At 47.6% G+C, this 19103-nt stretch overlaps 1 protein-coding gene and 1 pseudogene across 2 annotated transcripts in view; one reads left to right on the top strand and one right to left on the bottom strand.

The window, feature by feature from the left end:
- Positions 1 to 499: 499 nt before the first annotated feature.
- Positions 500 to 14606, bottom strand: LOC100339095 (exosome complex component RRP40-like; annotated as a pseudogene).
- SRPX (sushi repeat containing protein X-linked) overlaps positions 14452 to 19103 on the top strand; it is an 88995-nt gene continuing 84343 nt past the window's right edge. Inside the window, exon 1 of one of the 2 annotated variants that reach the window (XM_070066532.1) lies at positions 14452 to 14710. In XM_070066532.1, coding sequence (XP_069922633.1) covers positions 14605 to 14710 — 106 coding nt within the window. In that variant the 5' untranslated portion in view covers positions 14452 to 14604. The remainder of the gene's footprint in view (positions 14711 to 19103) is intronic. The other variant, XM_070066533.1, reaches the window with a different exon arrangement.

Raw genomic sequence — 19103 nt, 5'->3', positions numbered from 1 at the left:
AGTGCTTGGGCCCTGCACCTGCATGGGAGACCAGGAGAAGCACCTGGCTCCTGGCTTCAGATCAGTGCAGTGCGCCGGCTGCGGTGGCCATTGGAGGGTGAACCAACGGCAAAGGAAGACCTTTTTCTCTTTGAAAGTCATAGTTACACAGAGAAAGGAGAAGCAGAGAGAGAGAGAGAGAGAGAGAGAGAGAGAGAGGCCCTGACTATCTATTAACACATCTGAGTCCTCCCATTCCCTCCTCCCGGAGATGGAAGCCCTAACATCTGTTAGTGGGAACTGGGCTGCTTCATGCTGAAAAGGGGCATCTTTGGGAAAGGGAGTCAAGACAGGGTTGCAGCAAGAGGTGGCTTCTCCAGGGGGATGCAGTGCTTCCATCAGAGGGGATGCAGAAACTGCTTCCATCAGAGGTTTCATGTGCATGGCCACCTAGAATTTTAAGTTTTTAAGTCCAGAGAAAACGAATCTAACAAGCAGTTTACACTCACAGGATCTAAAATCACAAGATCTAAAACAGAAGACAGAGTCATTATTAGAGGTCCTAAAAAAAGTGTCTAAACCATGAACAAGCTTTTTCATTGAGAGGCAAATACAAACTGACAGAAAGGGCTTGAAAATAATTAGGTGGGTTTAAGGCCTTGTCAGTTATGAGACTCAGACCTATCTAAATTTCTTTACATGTGTACATCATAAGGGAGGTACCCTGTTGACTTGTATTACCTAGCTGGCCTGGAGGAAAGCTGGCTTGGAGAGAAGGTAGGTGGCATTTCTTTTTTATTTTTCCAAAAATTTATTTATTTGTTTGAAAGTCAGAGTTACAAGAGAGAGAGAAAGAGAGGCAGAGAGAAGTCTTCCATCTGCTGGTTCACTCCCCAGATGGCTGCAACAGCTGGAGCTGTGCTGATCCGAAGCCAGGAGCCAGGAGCTTCTTCCAGGTTTCCCACATGGGTGCAGGGGCCCAAGGACCTGGGCCATCCTCCACTGCTTTGCCAGGCCATAGCAGAGAGGTGGATTGGAAGTGGAGCAGCCGGGGTTCGAACCGGCGCCCATATGGGATGCTGGCACTGCAGGCAGCAGCTCTATCCACTACGCCACAGTGGGTAGGTGGCATTTCTAAAAGGAAAACATTTATTAGTTAATACACAGTTCTGCCTGTAATGTTGTTGACCCTACTTGGCCATCCCCTCGACAGCAGTGGTTACTTTGGAAGCTGGGGCGAGCAAAGGGCTTTTCAGCTTAGAGCAAACAAGGTCTGTGCATGCCAATTTTATGCTTAAAAAAATACCCTCAGTGGATGCCCATATATCAGATTATGGATCATTTATATCTTTTTGTTTTACTTTTTTCTTTCTCCAACCCACCCAGAAAACAACAGATGCACGTAAGGAGGAGAAGGGCACCCAGGCAGGATAGGGAAATCAGGCTATCCAAAACCATGTGTTTTTGACAACCCCAGGATGACATACTGCATTCTCAGTGTGAATCACTTATCTGTAGGCTCTAGGGTTAAGTGGACTTTAGCCTGCTCCTCACAGACCCAGGTAACACAGCTCTGGTTTCCCTATGCAGCTGCTTCTCCCACTGTTCCCCACATGACTCTTCTGTTCTATCTTATTTCCCTTACACACATCTACTTTCCTGCTTCTGGTCATGTTACTCCCTGTGCCTCCATTCTTTAAAATCTGCTTTAAGGTTCACCCCCTCCATAATGGCTTTCCTGACCACTCCAGCCCACTTCTCATTGACCTTACCACAAATTGTGTCACCCATCAGGTTCTCAGCAGTAACACAAACCTTCTAAACTGCTAGCTAAGAGGTCAAATGTAGTTATTTCTATATGTGTACCTAAGCGCATTTTGATCATCAAGTCATTCCTGGATGTGACTACACATCACGTTGATATCCAAAAAGACACAGAAGGGGCCAGCACTGGGACATAGCAGGTGAAGCTGCCGCCTGCAGTGCTGGGACGCCATATGGGTTCTGGTTCAAGTCCCGGCTGCTCCACTTCCAATCCAGCTCTCTGCTATGGCCTAGGAAAGCAGTGGAAGACTGCCCAAGTCCTTGGGCTCCTGTACCCCTGTGGGAGACCTGGAGGAAGCACCTGGCTCCTGGCTTCAGATTGGTGCAGCGCGCCGGCCGTAGCAGCCATTTAGGGGGTGAACCAATGGAAGGAAGACCTTTCTCTCTGTCTCTCTCTGTCACTATTTAACTCTGCCTGTCAAAAATAAAAAAGTGTCTTTGCTCATGGTCTACAAATATTTGGAAAATAAATGTTAAATCATCATTCACTATGCTTTGAGTCAATAATTTTTTAGTGAGACATGTCATCTCAAACATGCATTAAATAGTTCCACAATTAGATATATCGTTAGATATATTGAAGTGTTTATTCAATACTTCATGTAGGAAAGTTTTAAAAACTTGTTCCAAAACACTAGGAATTCATTCATTTATTAATTTTTTTAAAGATTTGCTTATTTCATTTGAAAGGCAGAGTGATAAAGATGAGAGAGAGGGAGAGAGAGATCTTCTCTCTACTGGTTCACTCCCCAAATGGCCACAACAGCTGCGGTTGGGCCAGGCCAAAGCTAGGAGCCTGGAACTGCATTCTAGGTCTCCCACGCAGGTGGCAGGGACCCCAAGCACTGAGGTCATCTTTCACTGCTTTCCCAGGCACATTAGCAGGGATCTGGAGCAGTAGTAGAGCAGCTGGGACTTGAACTGACATTCATATGTGATGCCGGCATTGCAGGCAGTGGCTTAACCCGCTGCCCTACAATGCTAGTCCCTTGACTGATTAATTACTAAAAATGTTTTTGAGTACTTATAATGTGCTCTTTGTTAGTGCTATAAATACAATAATGAGCAAATAAGACACTGTATCAAATAAATTATGTAATCTATCCAGGAATTCACATATTATTCAAATGCTTTACACAAATAGACAAATACTATGATGAGTTCAATTTGTACAAATGGATACTTGCCATGCTATGAAGCACATGTTTCAGTTCTATATTGCTGTAAAAATAATCATCGCAAAATTTATTGGCTTAAAAGAACTATCATTTATCATTTATTGGGTTAACTTGGCTCAGCTAAGCAGTTCTTGCTCAAGGTCTCATGCAGCTGTAGTTTTTTTTTTTTTTTACTTTTTAGTAAACTTTATTTACAGAACAAAAAAGTTACAATTTTATAGTTATTTTCACACCCACATAGCATGAGTAAAAACCAGTAAGTTTCTTACAAAAATATTTAGAACTAATAATTAGACAATGTACATTTACATCTCCTGAAGATTTGATAGGGAGAGGTTTACCTGAGAAAAGTTTCCAGTAAACCCACAGTCTCTTGGCTCAGCTGACTCATTAAGAAAGTCCACATACATCAACTTTCTGCAAATCTGGCTAATACTTGTTGTTATATGTTCACAAGCTTCTAAAATGTTTGCTAAAATTAACATCTGCTGCATGGTCTTTGCCTTAACCCATATTCTTCCATTCATTCCAAATATCTCCAGGGGATAGAGTTTTCCCATTTCCTGTATGATCTCACAATCTGGAGCTAACAGCTTTCTTTCTTTCTTTCTTTCTTTCTTTCTTTCTTTCTTTCTTTCTTTCTTTCTTTCTTTTTTATTTGACAGGTAGAGTTATAGACAATGAGAGAGAGAGACAGAGAGAAAGGTCTTCCTTCCGTTGGTTCACTCCCCTAATGGCCACTACGGCGAAGCCAGGAGCCAGATGCTTCCTCCTGGTCTCCCATGCCGGTGCAGGGACCCAAGCGCCTGGGCCATCCTCCACTGCCCTCCCGGGCCACAGCAGAGAGCTGGACTGGAAGAGGAGCAACCGGGACCAGTACCCAGAGCCCCAACTGGGACTAGAACTCTGGGGTGCTGGCGCCGCAGGCGGAGGATTAGCCAAGTGAGCCACGGTACCAGCCAGAGCTAACAGCTTTCTAATTCAACTCAAAGTCACTTTATAAAGCAGCCCATCTTGTCCAATCACACTCATCTCATTGGCTCATCCACAGCTGTCAATGCAGACCATCTCTGGTTTCATGTCTTTGTAAGCATCCACAAACTGGATTTAGATGAGGTCGCCAACCTGTACCTTAGGTCGGTTTCTTTTACTTGCACGTTCACATGCCAAGAAAGACAAGCTGGCTCACTCCTTCCAGCATCAACTTTGACTATATCTCCAGATTTAGCTGTCACTATGCCAATCACATGGTCTCCTTTCACTGGAACGTACTGCTTCTGCTGCGAGTCCAGCCAGTCAACACCACCGCCACGGCCGCTGCTGGCCTCCTGTGGCCGAGGCGGCCGCACTTGGTGGCCAATCAGGCGGTCCCCAGAGCGGCAGCAAGCCCGGGCCGCACACCACGCGGAGGAGCGAGCTCACTCCAGCATTCAGGCCTACCGGTCGCTCCCCGGCACTGCCAGTGCCTTCTGCGTCCTCCTGTTCCGGCAGCAGCAGCTCCTCTCCTGGCAGCACCACCTGGTTCAGAACCGTGCGCGCCACCCACGCCCTGCCGCCCGCGAGAGACTGAGCTGTGACGGGCTGCAGCTGTAGTCTGACAGTGACTGAGGTTATTACAGTCTTGAAGGCTTCCTCGCTGCCATGTCTGGCAGCTGATTCTAAGTGCCAACTGGGATCTCAGTAACTCCTCCGTGCAGCCTCCTCACAGCATGGCTGCTGGCTTCCCAGAGGAGCTAAAAAAAAAAAAAAAAAAAAAAAAAAAAAAAAAAAAAAAGACCAGGCGAAAGCAGCATCACCTTTTGAACCCTAGCCTTTCTGACATAGTTCACAGAACCATCTTGATTCAAGGGGATGGAACAAAGAACCCCCTCGACAGAAGGAGTAGCGGTGTGACACTGTAAGAGAAGTAAAAGGTTTAGGAGCTATTGTTACAGCCATCTTGCAGAATACGTGACACATAAGACGGACAACCTTGTCTGCTAGGGAGTCAAGAAAAGCTTTCCTAAGGAAGTGTCATTTAAGGTAAGATCTGAAAATCAGGAGATGTTACCTAGACTGAGGAGTAGCAAAAGCAAGCAGGCAGAGGAGTATGTGCAACGACTCAGACAAGGAAAGGGACAGAGCAGATACTGAAAGAAGGTCAGTGTGACTGCAGTACAAAGAGTGAGGGGAAGGGTGGTGAGAGTCGAGGCTCAATAGATAGACAGGGTCCAAATCTAACAGGACAGAGTCTTATTTTTTAATTGACAAATACCAGTAACTTATCAAAGGGTTTTAAACTGGTGATGGTTTTCTCTGACTGCAGCAAGTGGAAATTATACTGAGATCGTAGGAGAGACAGGAGTGGCACTTGAAAAGTGATGGGATATAGCACTAAGTGGGTTGTAGTGAAGTTGGGGAGACGAGGCTGGGTTGAAGTATCAGAAGGCGGAAAATCGGCCGGCGCCGTGGCTCACTAGGCTAATCCTCCGCCTTGCGGCACCGGCACACCGGGTTCTAGTCCCGGTCGGGGCGCCGGATTCTGTCCCGGTTGCCCCTCTTCCAGGCCAGCTCTCTGCTGTGGCCAGGGAGTGCAGTGGAGGGTGGCCCAGGTGCTTGGGCCCTGCACCCCATGGGAGACCAGGAGAAGCACCTGGCTCCTGCCATCGGATCAGCGCGGTGCACCGGCCGCGGCGGCCATTGGAGGGTGAACCAATGGCAAAGGAAGACCTTTCTCTCTGTCTCTCTCTCTCTCACTGTCTACTCTGCCTGTCAAAAAAAAAAAGGGGGGGGGCGGAAAATCAACAGGACTTAGGAATGGGTTGAGTGGGATGGGGTGTGGGCAAGAAAGGAGATATGGATGAATAGTGGGGTCAGCCATGGAGACACAGAGGAACAACTTGGTTTGCAGAGAAGAGGTCCTGGAATTTGTTCTATATGTGTGGAGTTGGAGATGCATTTGAACTATCAAAATAAGATATATGTATGTGTATGCATCACACACACACACACACAAAAGGAGTTTCAGAATATTCTTGGAAAAAAAAAAGAAATAAAAAGATAACCCAAAATTTCCATGCACTTTTTTAAGCCCTCTCATATAATAAGATCAGGAACACGGAGCAGAGCCTGAAGCTACAGATCTATGAGTTCTCAGTGTTTAGCTGGTAATTAAAGCCATAAGTGTGGATGACATCACCAAAGGAGAGATTATAGAAATTCTTGTGGATCCAATTCTTGATGGTTGCCTAGAGACTGATAGGCTGCCAAAAAGACTAAGAAGCATCCAGAAATGTTGGAGGTAGGATGATATGGAGCCCTGGAAGTTAAAAGTGTTTAGTGTTACTAGAAATGAGAAGTGGTTATTAGTGTTGAATGCTTCTGGGAGGTGTATACAGATGAGTACTAAAACATGTCTATTGGTGCCAAGAACATGCAGATCATGACAGCAAGAATTATTTCAGAGCAACAAGGTGGGAAGACACTTTTGCAGTGGAGTGATGGAAGCAGAGTTTAGACTGCTTATTTTCGAAAGAGAAAGAGAGAGTTGTGGGGAAGCTATATAATATGACTACTATGGAATAACAGTCATTTGAGAATTAAAATGTACTAAAGGTTCAGTTTCACATGTAGATCATACACTCAAGAGCCAAAATCGCTGTGTTCTCCTCTTCAGAGAAGGAAGCACCAGGCACATGGGGGATGTTCTATCTCCTACATGTTTCTAGATGAGTAGAACTTGGACCCTCTTCACCAGAAAAAAGGAGAAAGAGGGAGAGGGAGAGGGAGATAGAGAAAAGCCTCAAGGGCCGGCACCGCAGCTCACTAGGCTAATCCTCCACCTAGTGGCGCCGGCACACCGGGTTCTAGTCCCGGTCGGGGCGCCGGATTCTGTCCCCGTTGCCCCTCTTCCAGGCCAGCTCTCTGCTGTGGCCAGGGAGTGCAGTGGAGGATGGCCCAAGTACTTGGGCCCTGCACCGCATGGGAGACCAGGATAAGTACCTGGCTCCTGCCATCAGATCAGCGCTGTGCGCCGGCCGCAGCGCGCCAGCCGTGGCGGCCATTGGAGGGTGAACCAACAGCAAAAGGAGGACCTTTCTCTCTGTCTCTCTCTCTCTCACTATCCACTCTGCCTGTCCAAAAAAAAAAAAAAAAAAAAAGCCTCAAGAAGCCGAAGAGAAAAGGAGAGCAGAGCAGTAGGCGAAAGCTTCAAGAATCCTAAAGCCGGTAGGTCAGAATCTTTATTCAGCTGGGGTGTGTTCAGCTCTTATGGGTCTTTATGCAAATCTTGTAACTTTTCCACGCATCAACTTTTCTTTGGCTGTTTAGTAGGGTCAGAGAAATATTAATCCTTGGAAAGCATTAGGAACAAAACGTTCAACAGGACTTGACTAAATGAAACATTTGATTAGTTATCACTAACAGGATGATGCAACCCAGGAAAGACTATTAACTCATTGTTACTAAACTTGGCTTGTGTTTTGTACTTGGCTCCAGCTCTCAGAGCTCTGGCCAAACATCAGGATTTCTGCATGTGCTCTGGCCTCCCGGAGGACCTCACAATGATCCAGAAACTCTCAGCATCCAAGAGAGATCTTTAGAAAAAGGAGGAGAAAGGGCATGGGTACTGCCTCAAAGGAGAGGCAGGCTATACTGAGTACACACTTGGAGGCAGTGAGGAGGGTGGGGTAAAACAAGAGATGCACTTTAGCTGTTCTTGGAGCTGGAAGCCATTCTCTAACCTCCCGGACTAATTTTCCAGTCTAAGTGCTGGCAGTGATGCTGACCATTGGTTGATTACAAGAAAGTAAATGAAAAGTTTTCCCTCTCGTCCAACACATCCTTCTTTGACTTGTAACATGTGACAAAGCTGTTACCTCGAGCCAACGGTTTCTGGATGAATCAGCATTCTGAAAGACCGATGCTCTAGGATGTGCCAAAGTATCACAGACTCGGCATGGGGTGAGAAGGGAGAGGGGAGAGACCGTTCTCTGGATGTGCGCTGGCCTCCTGAGGACCTCACAATGATCCAGCAACTCTCAGCACCCATGAGAGGTCTTTAGAAGCAGGAGGAGAAAGGGCATGGGCACTGCCTCAAAGGAGAGGCAGGCTATTCTGGGTACACACTTGGAGGCAGTGGGGAGGGTGGAGTAAGACCATCCTCAAAGTTGGCAGCACAGGAGTCTTGTTGGAAATAAAAATTGTGTGAAAGGGTCAGGACATCCTCAGCAGGACCCGGAGCAGACCCTGAGTGGGCCTTGGACTGGGTCTTTTTCAGAAATCAATATCATAATTGTTGGATGGAGATGTATAGATAATGTATACTATTTATGCAAAAGAGTTCTGTCCACACCAGTTGCACTGTTTTAAAACATATAGCCTGGTGGAACGAATTGCTTCCTCATTACCACATTGCAGTACTCCTGCCTCAGAAGCTTCCTGCTTCTCTGCTCCACTACTAGGCAGTGAAAGTAATGCCACAACGCACATTGCAACCTAAGCGAAGGGCTTTGCATTTGTGGGGATCATCCTCATAGGAAAAGGACTTAGCCCCCCAAAATAACTATGTTTCCTCACTCTGTCCCATTTTCTTTCCACCTCTAGTCCTGGGTAATGGTCCCTTGTTTATATGCCCTTAGGTCCTGTTTGGGGCGGAAAAAGTCCTTCCCCCTTAGCACTCAGGTATCTCCAATCAAGATCCAGACACTGCTGCTTTCTATGGCTTCCTTCACTCTCTGGTCTTCAAGTTGCCTGTCTTCTTTCCTCATTACTTCCTTTTCCTCCAGTGTCCTCAAGGATCTCATCTATTGCAGTTACTTCAGCTTTTACCTCCATGCAAGCATTTCAAACACACACCGCCTCCTCATTCATCTCTCCTACTGAATTGCAAATGGTCTTACTTTTAACAACATTGTTGTTCCACTTGCGATGCTATCTTCACATGTTCACAACCAAACTCAATTTCTTCCCACCCTGGCTCCTCACCTGTTTGAGTCCAAGATCACCTGGAGAAGCAGAAGCAGAGAATACATGAGTACGTTGCACAAGGCCAACCTGGGTTTGTTACAGGGAATTGCCTTTATGCAACTGTGGAGCTGGTGTAGCAGTCTGTGTATGGCTGTTGTCTCTGTCTTTTGCTAGAGCTTGATGCTCATGGGGCAGAGGAGGGGTGAGATGTTTAAAGTGAGGGAGATCAAAAACAGGCTGAAACCAACAAGCAAAAGCTACAACTCCATGAAGAAGAATTGAAATCCACGTTCTTGTTGCCTCTGACCTTGGTGATGAAAACATCCAATAAAAGTGGGAGGCTCTGTTTAATGTTTGCTGTAGCTGTTGGTGCCAGAGGCTTCACATACCTCTAGTGTCTTTGTTTTGGCCTTCCATGTTGACTTTGGGCTTCCCTAATACTCCTCCTCAGAGGGAGTCTGCATTTTGCTGCTCCCTTGGCTGAAATCCACCAGCATTGTATGAGGGTCCGGTTGGTGCCATCAGAAGATGTCAGGGAGGAAAAGCAGGCTACAAACTTATGATGAAATCCTACTCTTTTAATGGGTCTGCATCTTTGGGCTATGACTTTCACAGGTGCTTCCTGGCTCTATTTTTCCTTTCTTCAGTGAGAGAGAAGGCTTCCTCAATGTGGAATACGGTTCTGGTGAAGTATTTCCCCTTGAAGAATACTCCTTTCAGATGGAGCAGTCTCTGAGCATATTTCAAATGATTAATCTTCCCCTCGTGCCACCAGAGTAGGAAGGCCCTTTCTTAGATCTTCATCATGAAAGAAGCCTGGTAGAGAACGTGGAGGTAGAGGCCACAACAGCGTGGGGGGTCCTCATTATGACTTCAGCGCCCACAAGTCTCTGACTCTTCTAGTAGATCATACTCAGCTCATAGCAATTTTTCTAAATTACCATTTAAGTTCATGGTTCTAGCATGTCCTCTGTCCCAGGTGAGCAAATCTCTGCTGTGACTATCTGAACTTGCCTGTATTTCCAGATGGAAACAACTGTATTTCCAGTTGCAATTTACCCTGCAACTCGGTTCTCTGTTGAGCTCATGACAAGTCATGGGGTGTTCACTCTGCCCAGCGTTTTATTGTTGTAAAGATAAGAATGATGGCTTCCAAGCATGTGGTACCTGAAACTGAATCACATTCATTTCTTTTTTTTATCTCTGCATTCTTATATTTCTTTTTTGTATTTAAAAGCAAGGTTTATTTAAGTCAGAGACCTCCAACCAGAAACATGGGACAATGGGACAATGATTGCTTTGGCTTCTTCAAGCTGAGTAGGGGCGGAATAAGGAGCAGTAGTCACGACAGGGTTCCAGCAGGAGGTGGCCTCTCAAGGGGGATGCAGTGCCAGTTTGCAGAAACCGCTTCCATACAAGGTTTCACGTACGGCCATCTAGAATTTCACTGTTTCAAATCTGGAGAAAATGAATCGAACAAGCAGATCAAATACATAGGGTCTAAAACGAAGGACAGTCATTATTAGAGGACCTAAGAAAGGTGTAGTCCAAGCCATGAGGAAGTTTTCCCATTGAGAGGAAAATAGAAACTGACGGGAGGGGCCTGATAACAATCAGATGGGTGTTAAGGCCTGGCCAGGTATGAGATCCAGATCTATCTATCGCTTCACATGGGGTGCTGGAAGAGACATCATAAGGGAGGTGTGAACCTCCTTAGGGAAGGCACCCTGCTGACTTCCGTTTCCTAGGTGGCCTGGGAGGAGAGCTGTCCTGAATAGAAGGTGGGTGGCATCTCTACAAGGAAATTTACAGTTTCGCCGTACTGACCCCATTTGGCCATCCCCTCAACAGTGGCGGTTACTTTGGAAGCTGGGTTGAGTGAAGGGCTTTTTCAGCTCAGAGCCAATAGGGTCTCTGGTTCTGACCAGGGAGTCCTTTGACTCCAGCGCAGGTCCATTTCCATTGACCCAGCTCTTGGCTGGCAGAGCTGCCAGGGCTCTTCATAAACTGACCTCTGTGTTCAATCTGAAGCCCTGGCTTTCCACATGTCCTTAATGTGTTGTACTATGAGAATTAACGGTAAAACTTGTCTTCAAACAGTACTGTATACTTTGTGTGTCTGTGTGGGTGCAAATTGTAGAAGTCTTAGTATAGAGCTGGTCTTCTGTATATAAAGATAATTAAGGCCGGCGCCGCGGCTCACTAGGCTAATCCTCCACCTTGCGGCGCTGGCACACCGGGTTCTAGTCCCGGTCAGGGCGCCGGATTCTGTCCCGGTTGCCCCTCTTCCAGGCCAGCTCTCTGCTGTGGCCAGGGAGTGCAGTGGAGGATGGCCCAAGTCCTTGGGCCCTGCACCCCATGGGAGACCAGGAGAAGCACCTGGCTCCCGCCTTCGGATCAGCGCGGTGGGCCGGCCGCAGCGCGCTGGCCGCGGCGGCCATTGGAGGGTGAACCAACGGCAAAGGAAGACCTTTCTGTCTCTCTCTCTGTCCACTCTGCCTGTCAAAAAAAAAAAAAAAAAAAAAAAAAAAAAAAAGATAATTAAAAATGAATCTTAATGAAGAATGGAATGGGAGAGGGAGTAGGAGGTGGGATGGGAGTGGGGGTGGGAGAGCAGGTATGGGGGAAAGAACCACTATATCCCTAAGGCGGTACCTATGAAATTTATATTTATTAAATAAAAACTTTCTTTAAAAAAGTGAGCATTAAAAAAAAGACAACCAATGCCATTTGGGGTGTCCTGGCCTGTTGGGGCTCCTTGATGGCAGACTGCTCTGTAAAGCCTTACATTGCTCCCGCTGTCTAGCTTGCTCCTTTTCCTACTGCTTTCTGAGAAAGTAGACCACGGAGGCAGCCTTTCATGTTGGCCAAGAGGACGCTCAGTCCCATCCCTAATCTTTGGTGGGCTTTCTTATATTTTTTGATTCTTCATATGACTCCCTATTCCTATTTTATAAAAGTATTTTCCTTCTATCTTTTGCTGAAAAAATTCTTAAAAAAGATTTCTTATTTGAATAGTTTATTTTTTATAACAGAGGCTTGTTTTCCTATGAATATTTAGAGTAAAAATGTTCCCTTTTCCTTGTGCTGCAGATTTTTTCAACTGCTAGAGCTTGTGTTGTTTCACTCTGAGTATTTATCTTAGAAAGAGACAAAAAAGTCTTTAAACCAAGGGATTATAATCAGATACTATTTTTGGATAGTTCTTTGCTTCTTTGATCTTGAACTTGAGCATTCTCACTTTAACCCTCTCAGAGCTTGATTTTTAATAGACAGTTATGAGGAAAAATTACCACCCCAACTTATACCACTCATCTGGCATTCATTGAGCATGAGTCTGTTAGACTTGGGCCAAAATCACCTTATGCTTCCATTCTTGCATTCTCGCAAAGTCTGATGCAGTACGTAATTTATACAGGTGCAGTATGAGAAAGACTAAATCCACTGTAACTAGGCTACTCAAAGTGTGGTCCCTAGACTGATGCTGCTCACTGAACTGCTTGGTACTGGTGTGCAGTGAGCTCAGTACAGACATGGAGCATAAGATATGAGAAACTGGTCCAGAAATTGCATAGGATAACCTGATATCTGTGCAATCTAAGAATAAAAACCTGGGCCTTCATTTTGTATGTCTTGACTTTACAAAAGTGAGGATCCATGATGGATTGGAAATTTAAAAAATAGTCCCTTGCCACACATAGTTTGAGATGCACTGCCCTAGAGTACATCTCTCCTCCGTGTCCCCTTGACTTTTACTTTACTAGCATTCACTTTCTCAAGGAACGGTGAGCCACTAACTGTCCCCTGAAACTTCCATCCCTTTATTGTGAAAGAACATGGAAAGAGAACTGATTTGAGAGGGTAGATTAATAAGATAAGGGAAGATGGGAGGGACACGGAGGGGATTTTTTTTTAAATCCCTCTCTTGCAGTTGATGGGTTATCTTTGAAGGTTTCTTGTCAATTCACAGTTCTTGACTACAGATATGTCTGGAACCTTTCTCTTGCCCTCTTGTCATGTCTCACACCAGAAATGTCTTTTTCTAGTTCATTAACAATAACATCAGGCAGGAAAGGAATGAGATCAAAGCTGGTTTGACAGTTTGCAGAGTGACTTAACTACCTTATTGTGCACCTAGACGTTGTGAGATGAGCTGATAGCCTCTTCCATCCACCTTTCCTCTGCCTCCATCCTTTCTATGAGAGAGAGGCTTGGAATGATCATAATAAAAGTCCAGTTTAAATTTTCTCTATGGTAGCCAAGAGAGCAACTCTAATAGCTGACATGGTGTTTCTTGTGATGGAGCCAGAATCAGGCGATGTGAGCGACCAGATGTTCCTTCTCAGCCCAGCAATAGCCTGTGTGTTGGTGTTTGGGAGGAAACGAAGGCAGCTGCACAGGCTAACTTGGACCTGGAATGTGAGGTCTTTATTAACCTTCGTTCATGGTCCTAGAGCAGTGGTTTTAACTGGGGCAGGGGGAGGATTCCTGACCCCGGGGGACATCTGGCAATATCTAGAGACTTTTTTTGGTGGTCTCAACTGGGGAGTGAGGAATTGCTTCTGGTATCTGGTGCAAGCAGGCCAATGATGCTGCTAAAAACCCTTCAATACTTAGAGCAGCCCCCTCCCCCAACAGCCAGCCCCAATAGTTGTCCAGCTCTCATGTGGAATTACTCCACTTTAAAACTTGTACCGCTGAACAAGGAGGAACAAAGATATGTATCTGGTCAGACCCCAAGTCACGTCCCTAAAGATTCTGATTTCACTGGTCTGGGGTAGAGGCTGGGCGCGGCATTTGCAAAAAGCTCTCCTGGTGAACTGTGTGAGGACAGGATACAGAATTGTTTTCGGGAGAGTCTGGTCCAATGGCAGCCACAGAAGAGCCTAACTCTATTTTCATTTGGATGACCATTGTTTTCGCCCTGAAGCGGTAGCAGCAATGGTGAAAGTCACAGGCGATGGACAGGAGTCCCCCAAAGCGCTGGAGAGGTTAAGAGGGCAGTTCAAGCCTGGGGCTAAAGCCCTGTCCTGTGGATTTTGGCGCCGGCAGTACCACACTACTAAATCCTAAGCCCCGTTGCGTCCTACACAGAGCGGAACCCGGGGCAAGTTTCTAAGTGTCGGTTTCTTCTTGGTGGAGTGGGCATGGTGCTCGTGAACTTAGGGCATGAGAGTGAGGCTGAAACCAGCGAACTGGCCACAGTAATGCAGCAGCAACGGGCACCTCTGGACCCCTTCGGTTGCCCCTCATCTTTCTGTGAGACTCGCCAGCATCGTGCTGGGGGCCTGCATCTGTGAGCCAGTGGAGGCACCCGTGTCTGTATTTAGGGTGTGGGAGGGTACGCAAATGTTGCAGAGCAAGATACTCCAGGGTATCTTTCGGTTTGCTAGGGTACGTCCCTAACAAAGAACACACACCGGCTCAAAAGGAGAGACTGGTGGGTGGGAGCTTCGAAAGGCTCCCTGTTCCGCGGGAGGCGGAGAGAGGAGGGCAGGCCCCAGGCTGGAGGGAGGGAGGGAGGGAGGGAGACGAGAGAGAAGGCGAGAGGAGGAGTTTTTCCGCCCTACCCTCGCCAGCCCTCAGCGCAGCCCCTGGGTCTCCTAGGTCTCCTTGGCCGCCGCCCGCCCCCGGGAAGCGCGCTGCGCTACGCAGCCCCGCGAAGCGCCGGCTCGCCATGGGGAGCCCCGCACTCTGGCCCGCGCCCTTCCCGCGGCCGCCGCCGCCGCTGTTGCTGCTGTTGCTGCTGCTGCTGCGAGTCCCGCCGAGCCGCGGCTTCCCAGGTAGGAACCCGAAGTGGGGCTGCCTCTCGGACTCCTGGCTCTGGACCGAGGGAGGTGTGGGGGCGCCCTTTGTTTGCGCCGAACTCGACTTTCGCTGCCGGAGGGAAGGAATGACGTGGAACAGGGCTCGCGTCTGGGCACGTGGAGGAGAGAGCGCACTGTCCCATGGCCAGACGCGGGGCGTCCTCGTGGCGCCGGGAGCCCGAGCACTCTCTGCAGGATTCCAGGGTTCTAGTCGAATCCATGTTGGCCTAGGAAGCTAAGGAGAGAGAGATTGGCCACGAGTTAGTTGCTTAACAAGCGGACTGTTGCCTCTCACACTGCCAGGACCCGCGGGGCTGGCAGCTTGTCTTGGAAGGAGCCCTTACCCCACTCCCGCTTGAAGTCCCAGGCCACCCCTGGAGGTGCAGGGCACGAGCCAAGGTAAAGCGACTCTTGTGGACAGCATGGGTGGGGCCTCCCCGGCATCCCCTAACCTCCTCTCCCCACACCGCCCCCGCTGAGGATTCCGAGAAAGTCTGAGCCTCTTGGGGGAGAGTTGCCAGCTGAGAGTGGTGACATGTGGCATGCACTTGGTTAGCCCCAGGGCAAGCGGGAGACGTGCAGCGCAGGGCTCTGCTGAGCAGAGCTGTGCAGCTACTTATTGCCAGAAGGCAAGCGCTATGGCACCTAAGGCGATCCTAGTGTTTACGGGGGGTGCCCTTCATGGTGTGGACAAAATCCGCTTTGAAGATGCCCTTTTAAAACTTCCAGCCAGCTTCTTCACCCCCAATTCTTGTGTTGGGCAATAGCTTTGGGGGAGCAGGGCAACGTGCCATGCCCCCGTGGCCTCGGAATGCAGAGAAAATCCGTGGATGCGATATAATTCAGTGCTAATGGGGAAGTGGGTAACATGGACTGTAAGGCGTGCGAATATTTGGCTTTGCGCTCAACAACACTGTAGGTTGTTTAAACCGAGGGTCTGAGAAACCAGAGTTCTTGTAGGAAGGACTGGTCTGTGTTTGGCAGAGGTAGGAGGATGGGGGAGGGGTGGAGGGTGTGGGTGGGTAGGTGGGTGATGGAATTCCCAGATGGCTTAAAAGATGTAGGGATGCCTGCTGGAAATCCTCAGCTGAATGAATGGATAGAGCAAATGTGTAAACTAATAAACAGGAACAGTTGTGTTTTGAACTGACTCTTGTGAGTTTTGAGCTGTCTGGTAGGAACTGACTCAGCACGGAGTGGAAAGGAGACTTTATCCTCAGTGCCAGGCAACTGGCATTCCCATGGTGTGCTACTGCCACCCCCTTTAGCAGGAGTCAGGTTCCAGTGAACCAGGAGGGGGAAGGAAGTTTGGAAGCGGACAAGGTGCCGCTTTGCGGGAGCAAGGGCAGACGCTCAGAGGCTGGAGGCAGCTTTGCGCACTGCGAGGCGCCCGAGTGGTGGGATCTCAGCTTCTAGTTGAGCCTTTCTCAGGCGAGGGGCTCCTTCTGCTGTCTAGCTGGCCTCTCTCCCCTGTCCTGGCTCTCGGCTCCTACTCTTCTATGGTGTGGCTTGCCGCCAGGGCCCAGCCAGCCACACAGTCACGGGCTTCCCACTGCCTCTCCTAACTCCTTGCCGCCACTGATTCCCAAGCTGCCCTCTGGCTCTGTTTGCACCTCAGATGAGCTCAGGCTGATAGGAGCGGTTAGAGACGCTCTCCTTTTGAACGTCACTTGGCACCTCTCAATGGAGAGTCTCAGGAAGCGTGCCCTGCTGGGGCTGTCAAGTCCAGAGGCGGGGATTTCAGTCCAAGCCGGTGGTTTTGGATGGCTGTGGAGGGAGCCTCTAGGCCCATGGGTGTGAAGGCAAATCACATCAGCTGGGTTCACCCTAAGTGCCAGGTGGCAGATTTTAAAGATCATTTCAGGAGCACATTCTTCACAAGTGGAAATCATGAAGTTAAGAGGCCTTGAAACTGCAAGAGCAGGGAAGGTACAAAGCCTGAATTGCAGTGGGTGCCGCTGGCATCCCATATCGGAGTGTGAGTTCAAATCCCAGCTACTCCGCTTCTGCTGCAGCTTCCTGCAATGCACCTGGGAATGCAGCAGCAGATGGCCCAAGTGCTTGCATCCCTACCACCCACATGGGAGACCTGGTGGAGCGCCTGCCTTCAGCCTGGCCTCGCCCCAGCCATTGCAGCCATCTGGGGAGTGAATCAGCAGCTGAAAGATATCTCTCTCTTTCAAATAAATAACTCTTTTTAAGATGCCTTGAATCTGGAACATCTAGAAGAATGAGATGGGGACCTGGGGCCTCATCAGCATCCCCATTTGCTATAAAAGCTCAGATAAACGTCTTTTATAGCAAATCTTGCTTTTCTAGAGAATTTGTCAGCGTGAGAGTAAATCAATCCCATTCCCACTTTGCCACTCCTAGAAGGCCTCTGGAGTTCTTCCATCTTCTAATTCGATGCAGCTTTTCTGGCCCTCTAATTGATTCTTTGCACTCTAGCAAAGATGTAATGTCTAAAAAGCCACATGAAGAGAATGGAAAGTTCATCATGAACTTGTCTATGATTGTGTTTGGATGGTTATAAGGCGATAGGAGTTTTGATTCTGTTCCTAAAAGAACTCATGAAACCTATTGACACCTGAGGATTTTTGAAGGTCCTCTTCACTTCCTTCTGCAGCAAGGCTGGAGATGGAGCATGCGTGTGGTGGCCGCTCAGAAAAGCTTCATGAATCTTTTTACATGTGGGGAAAACTGGTGCTGTAGTGGTTTCGCCAGTTAGGGAAACCAAGCGAGGTCTGCTGAAAGCCAGAGAAGACCTTGTCAGCCAAAGAAGTATTCTGGAATACCACGTTTGGAGATAAGCATTAGGGCCTGAGCACCTGGCTCCGGATATACAATTAAGGTCTCACCAGAAGCAGGCTAGAAATTTCTATTTGGATTGGAAACATGTAATCGAGTGACAAAAATCACTGTGCAATAGAAAAGGAGACATGCAGGGGAGAGCAGGACGTTTGTGTCTGGCATTGTCTTCATTAGTAACACTTCCTGTGCAAGGTCACCACTTCTCATTTCACAGGCTTGTGCGCTGCGTGGCACACTTGCGTTCCTACCTGGTCAGCCCTCACCCTGTAACTGCAGCTCAGCCTTTCTCTTCTGGATAATTACTATAACATCCTCACTTTGAGTCTCTCACTCTGATGCATTCTACTTTCTCTGGTCTTTTAAGTATATTTATTTTGTACTTGTTTAATCACAGCACTCCCTTGCCCGCAAAGTTAGAACAACAGCCCCCCTTTGTTCTCTCTTGAGTTAAGTAGAAAGTTCTCAGTTGATTTCAGGGGGCTACACAGTTTGCTTCCAGCTTAATTTTCCAGTTTGTCTTCCCTGGTTTCCTAAAATCTAACCAAAATAGACTACGTGTCCTTATACAACTTGGGTCACGTTTTCCTTCTTCTTGGCAGGTGCTTCTTTCTGAACCTCGAATGCTTCCCCTCAGGCACTTCTCTGTCCAAATTCGGCCCCACGTGGAGTGATGACCTCATTTTGATGAAACCTTTCCTTCTTCTTCACATGGGAAAGCCTTCTGCCTTCTTTGAATACCCACAGCTCTTCACTCTCTCATGTGGTGTAAATTTATGCTCTCCTCTTGGACTCTGAGCCTTTGAAGGCAGAAGTCATGCTGTGTCTTACTCTTATTTGTATTTCCCACAGGGCCTAGCAGAGTACCTTGTGCCGTGCAGGTATTTGTGTTGTTGACTTAACAATTCCCTGTAATGCCAATGTTGGGCCATAGGACTGGAAAGGAGCTGAGAGAAACATGTGCACAGGTAAATAGGGCTTTGTGCCTCCATGAGTCTACATGCATGGAAACTGTGGCCTGCTGGTGACAGAGGTTGCTTTTCTATCCACGAACATCCTCTGTTTAAGCAATAACCTCCTCTGTTGGGGGCTGTGAGATGAGAGCCTGACTGCAGCCACAAGCTGGAGTTTGCATTTATTATTTTTGTTGGCCACTTTGCTCTGGGCCCTTCCAAAGTAGTTGAATGGTTTCCTCAGTAAACGCAAATATGCATGCTACATCCATTCCCCTTTCAGAGAGCACAACTGAAATTGGTAATTGAAAGTGAAGAGGGAGTTTAAAAAGAAGGTGTACTTTTGCCAGGCGATAGCATAGTATGAAACTTGTAGCTTCCAAGTAATGATTAATGCCCAGGTTAAAGATTACCTTCCAAAATGGCAGTGTGAATAATAACCTCTCCCAGGTTTCTGTTCATAGTGACTTTCTCTAGCCAGCACCTTGGTTCTTGATTGTGTGACTTTTTTGACTGCTAGCTTTTATGTGCTGTTCGATTTTTGGAGAAGGTGGTTTATTTTATTATTTTAAAATAGATTTTATTAATTTATATGAGAGGCAGAATTG

This window comes from Oryctolagus cuniculus, chromosome X (genome assembly GCF_964237555.1).
Source record: "Oryctolagus cuniculus chromosome X, mOryCun1.1, whole genome shotgun sequence".
In the NCBI taxonomy this organism is placed as follows: domain Eukaryota; kingdom Metazoa; phylum Chordata; class Mammalia; order Lagomorpha; family Leporidae; genus Oryctolagus; species Oryctolagus cuniculus.
The sequence above is the reverse complement of the archived record's forward strand: the minus strand, read 5'-3'. Positions and strand labels throughout refer to the sequence as shown.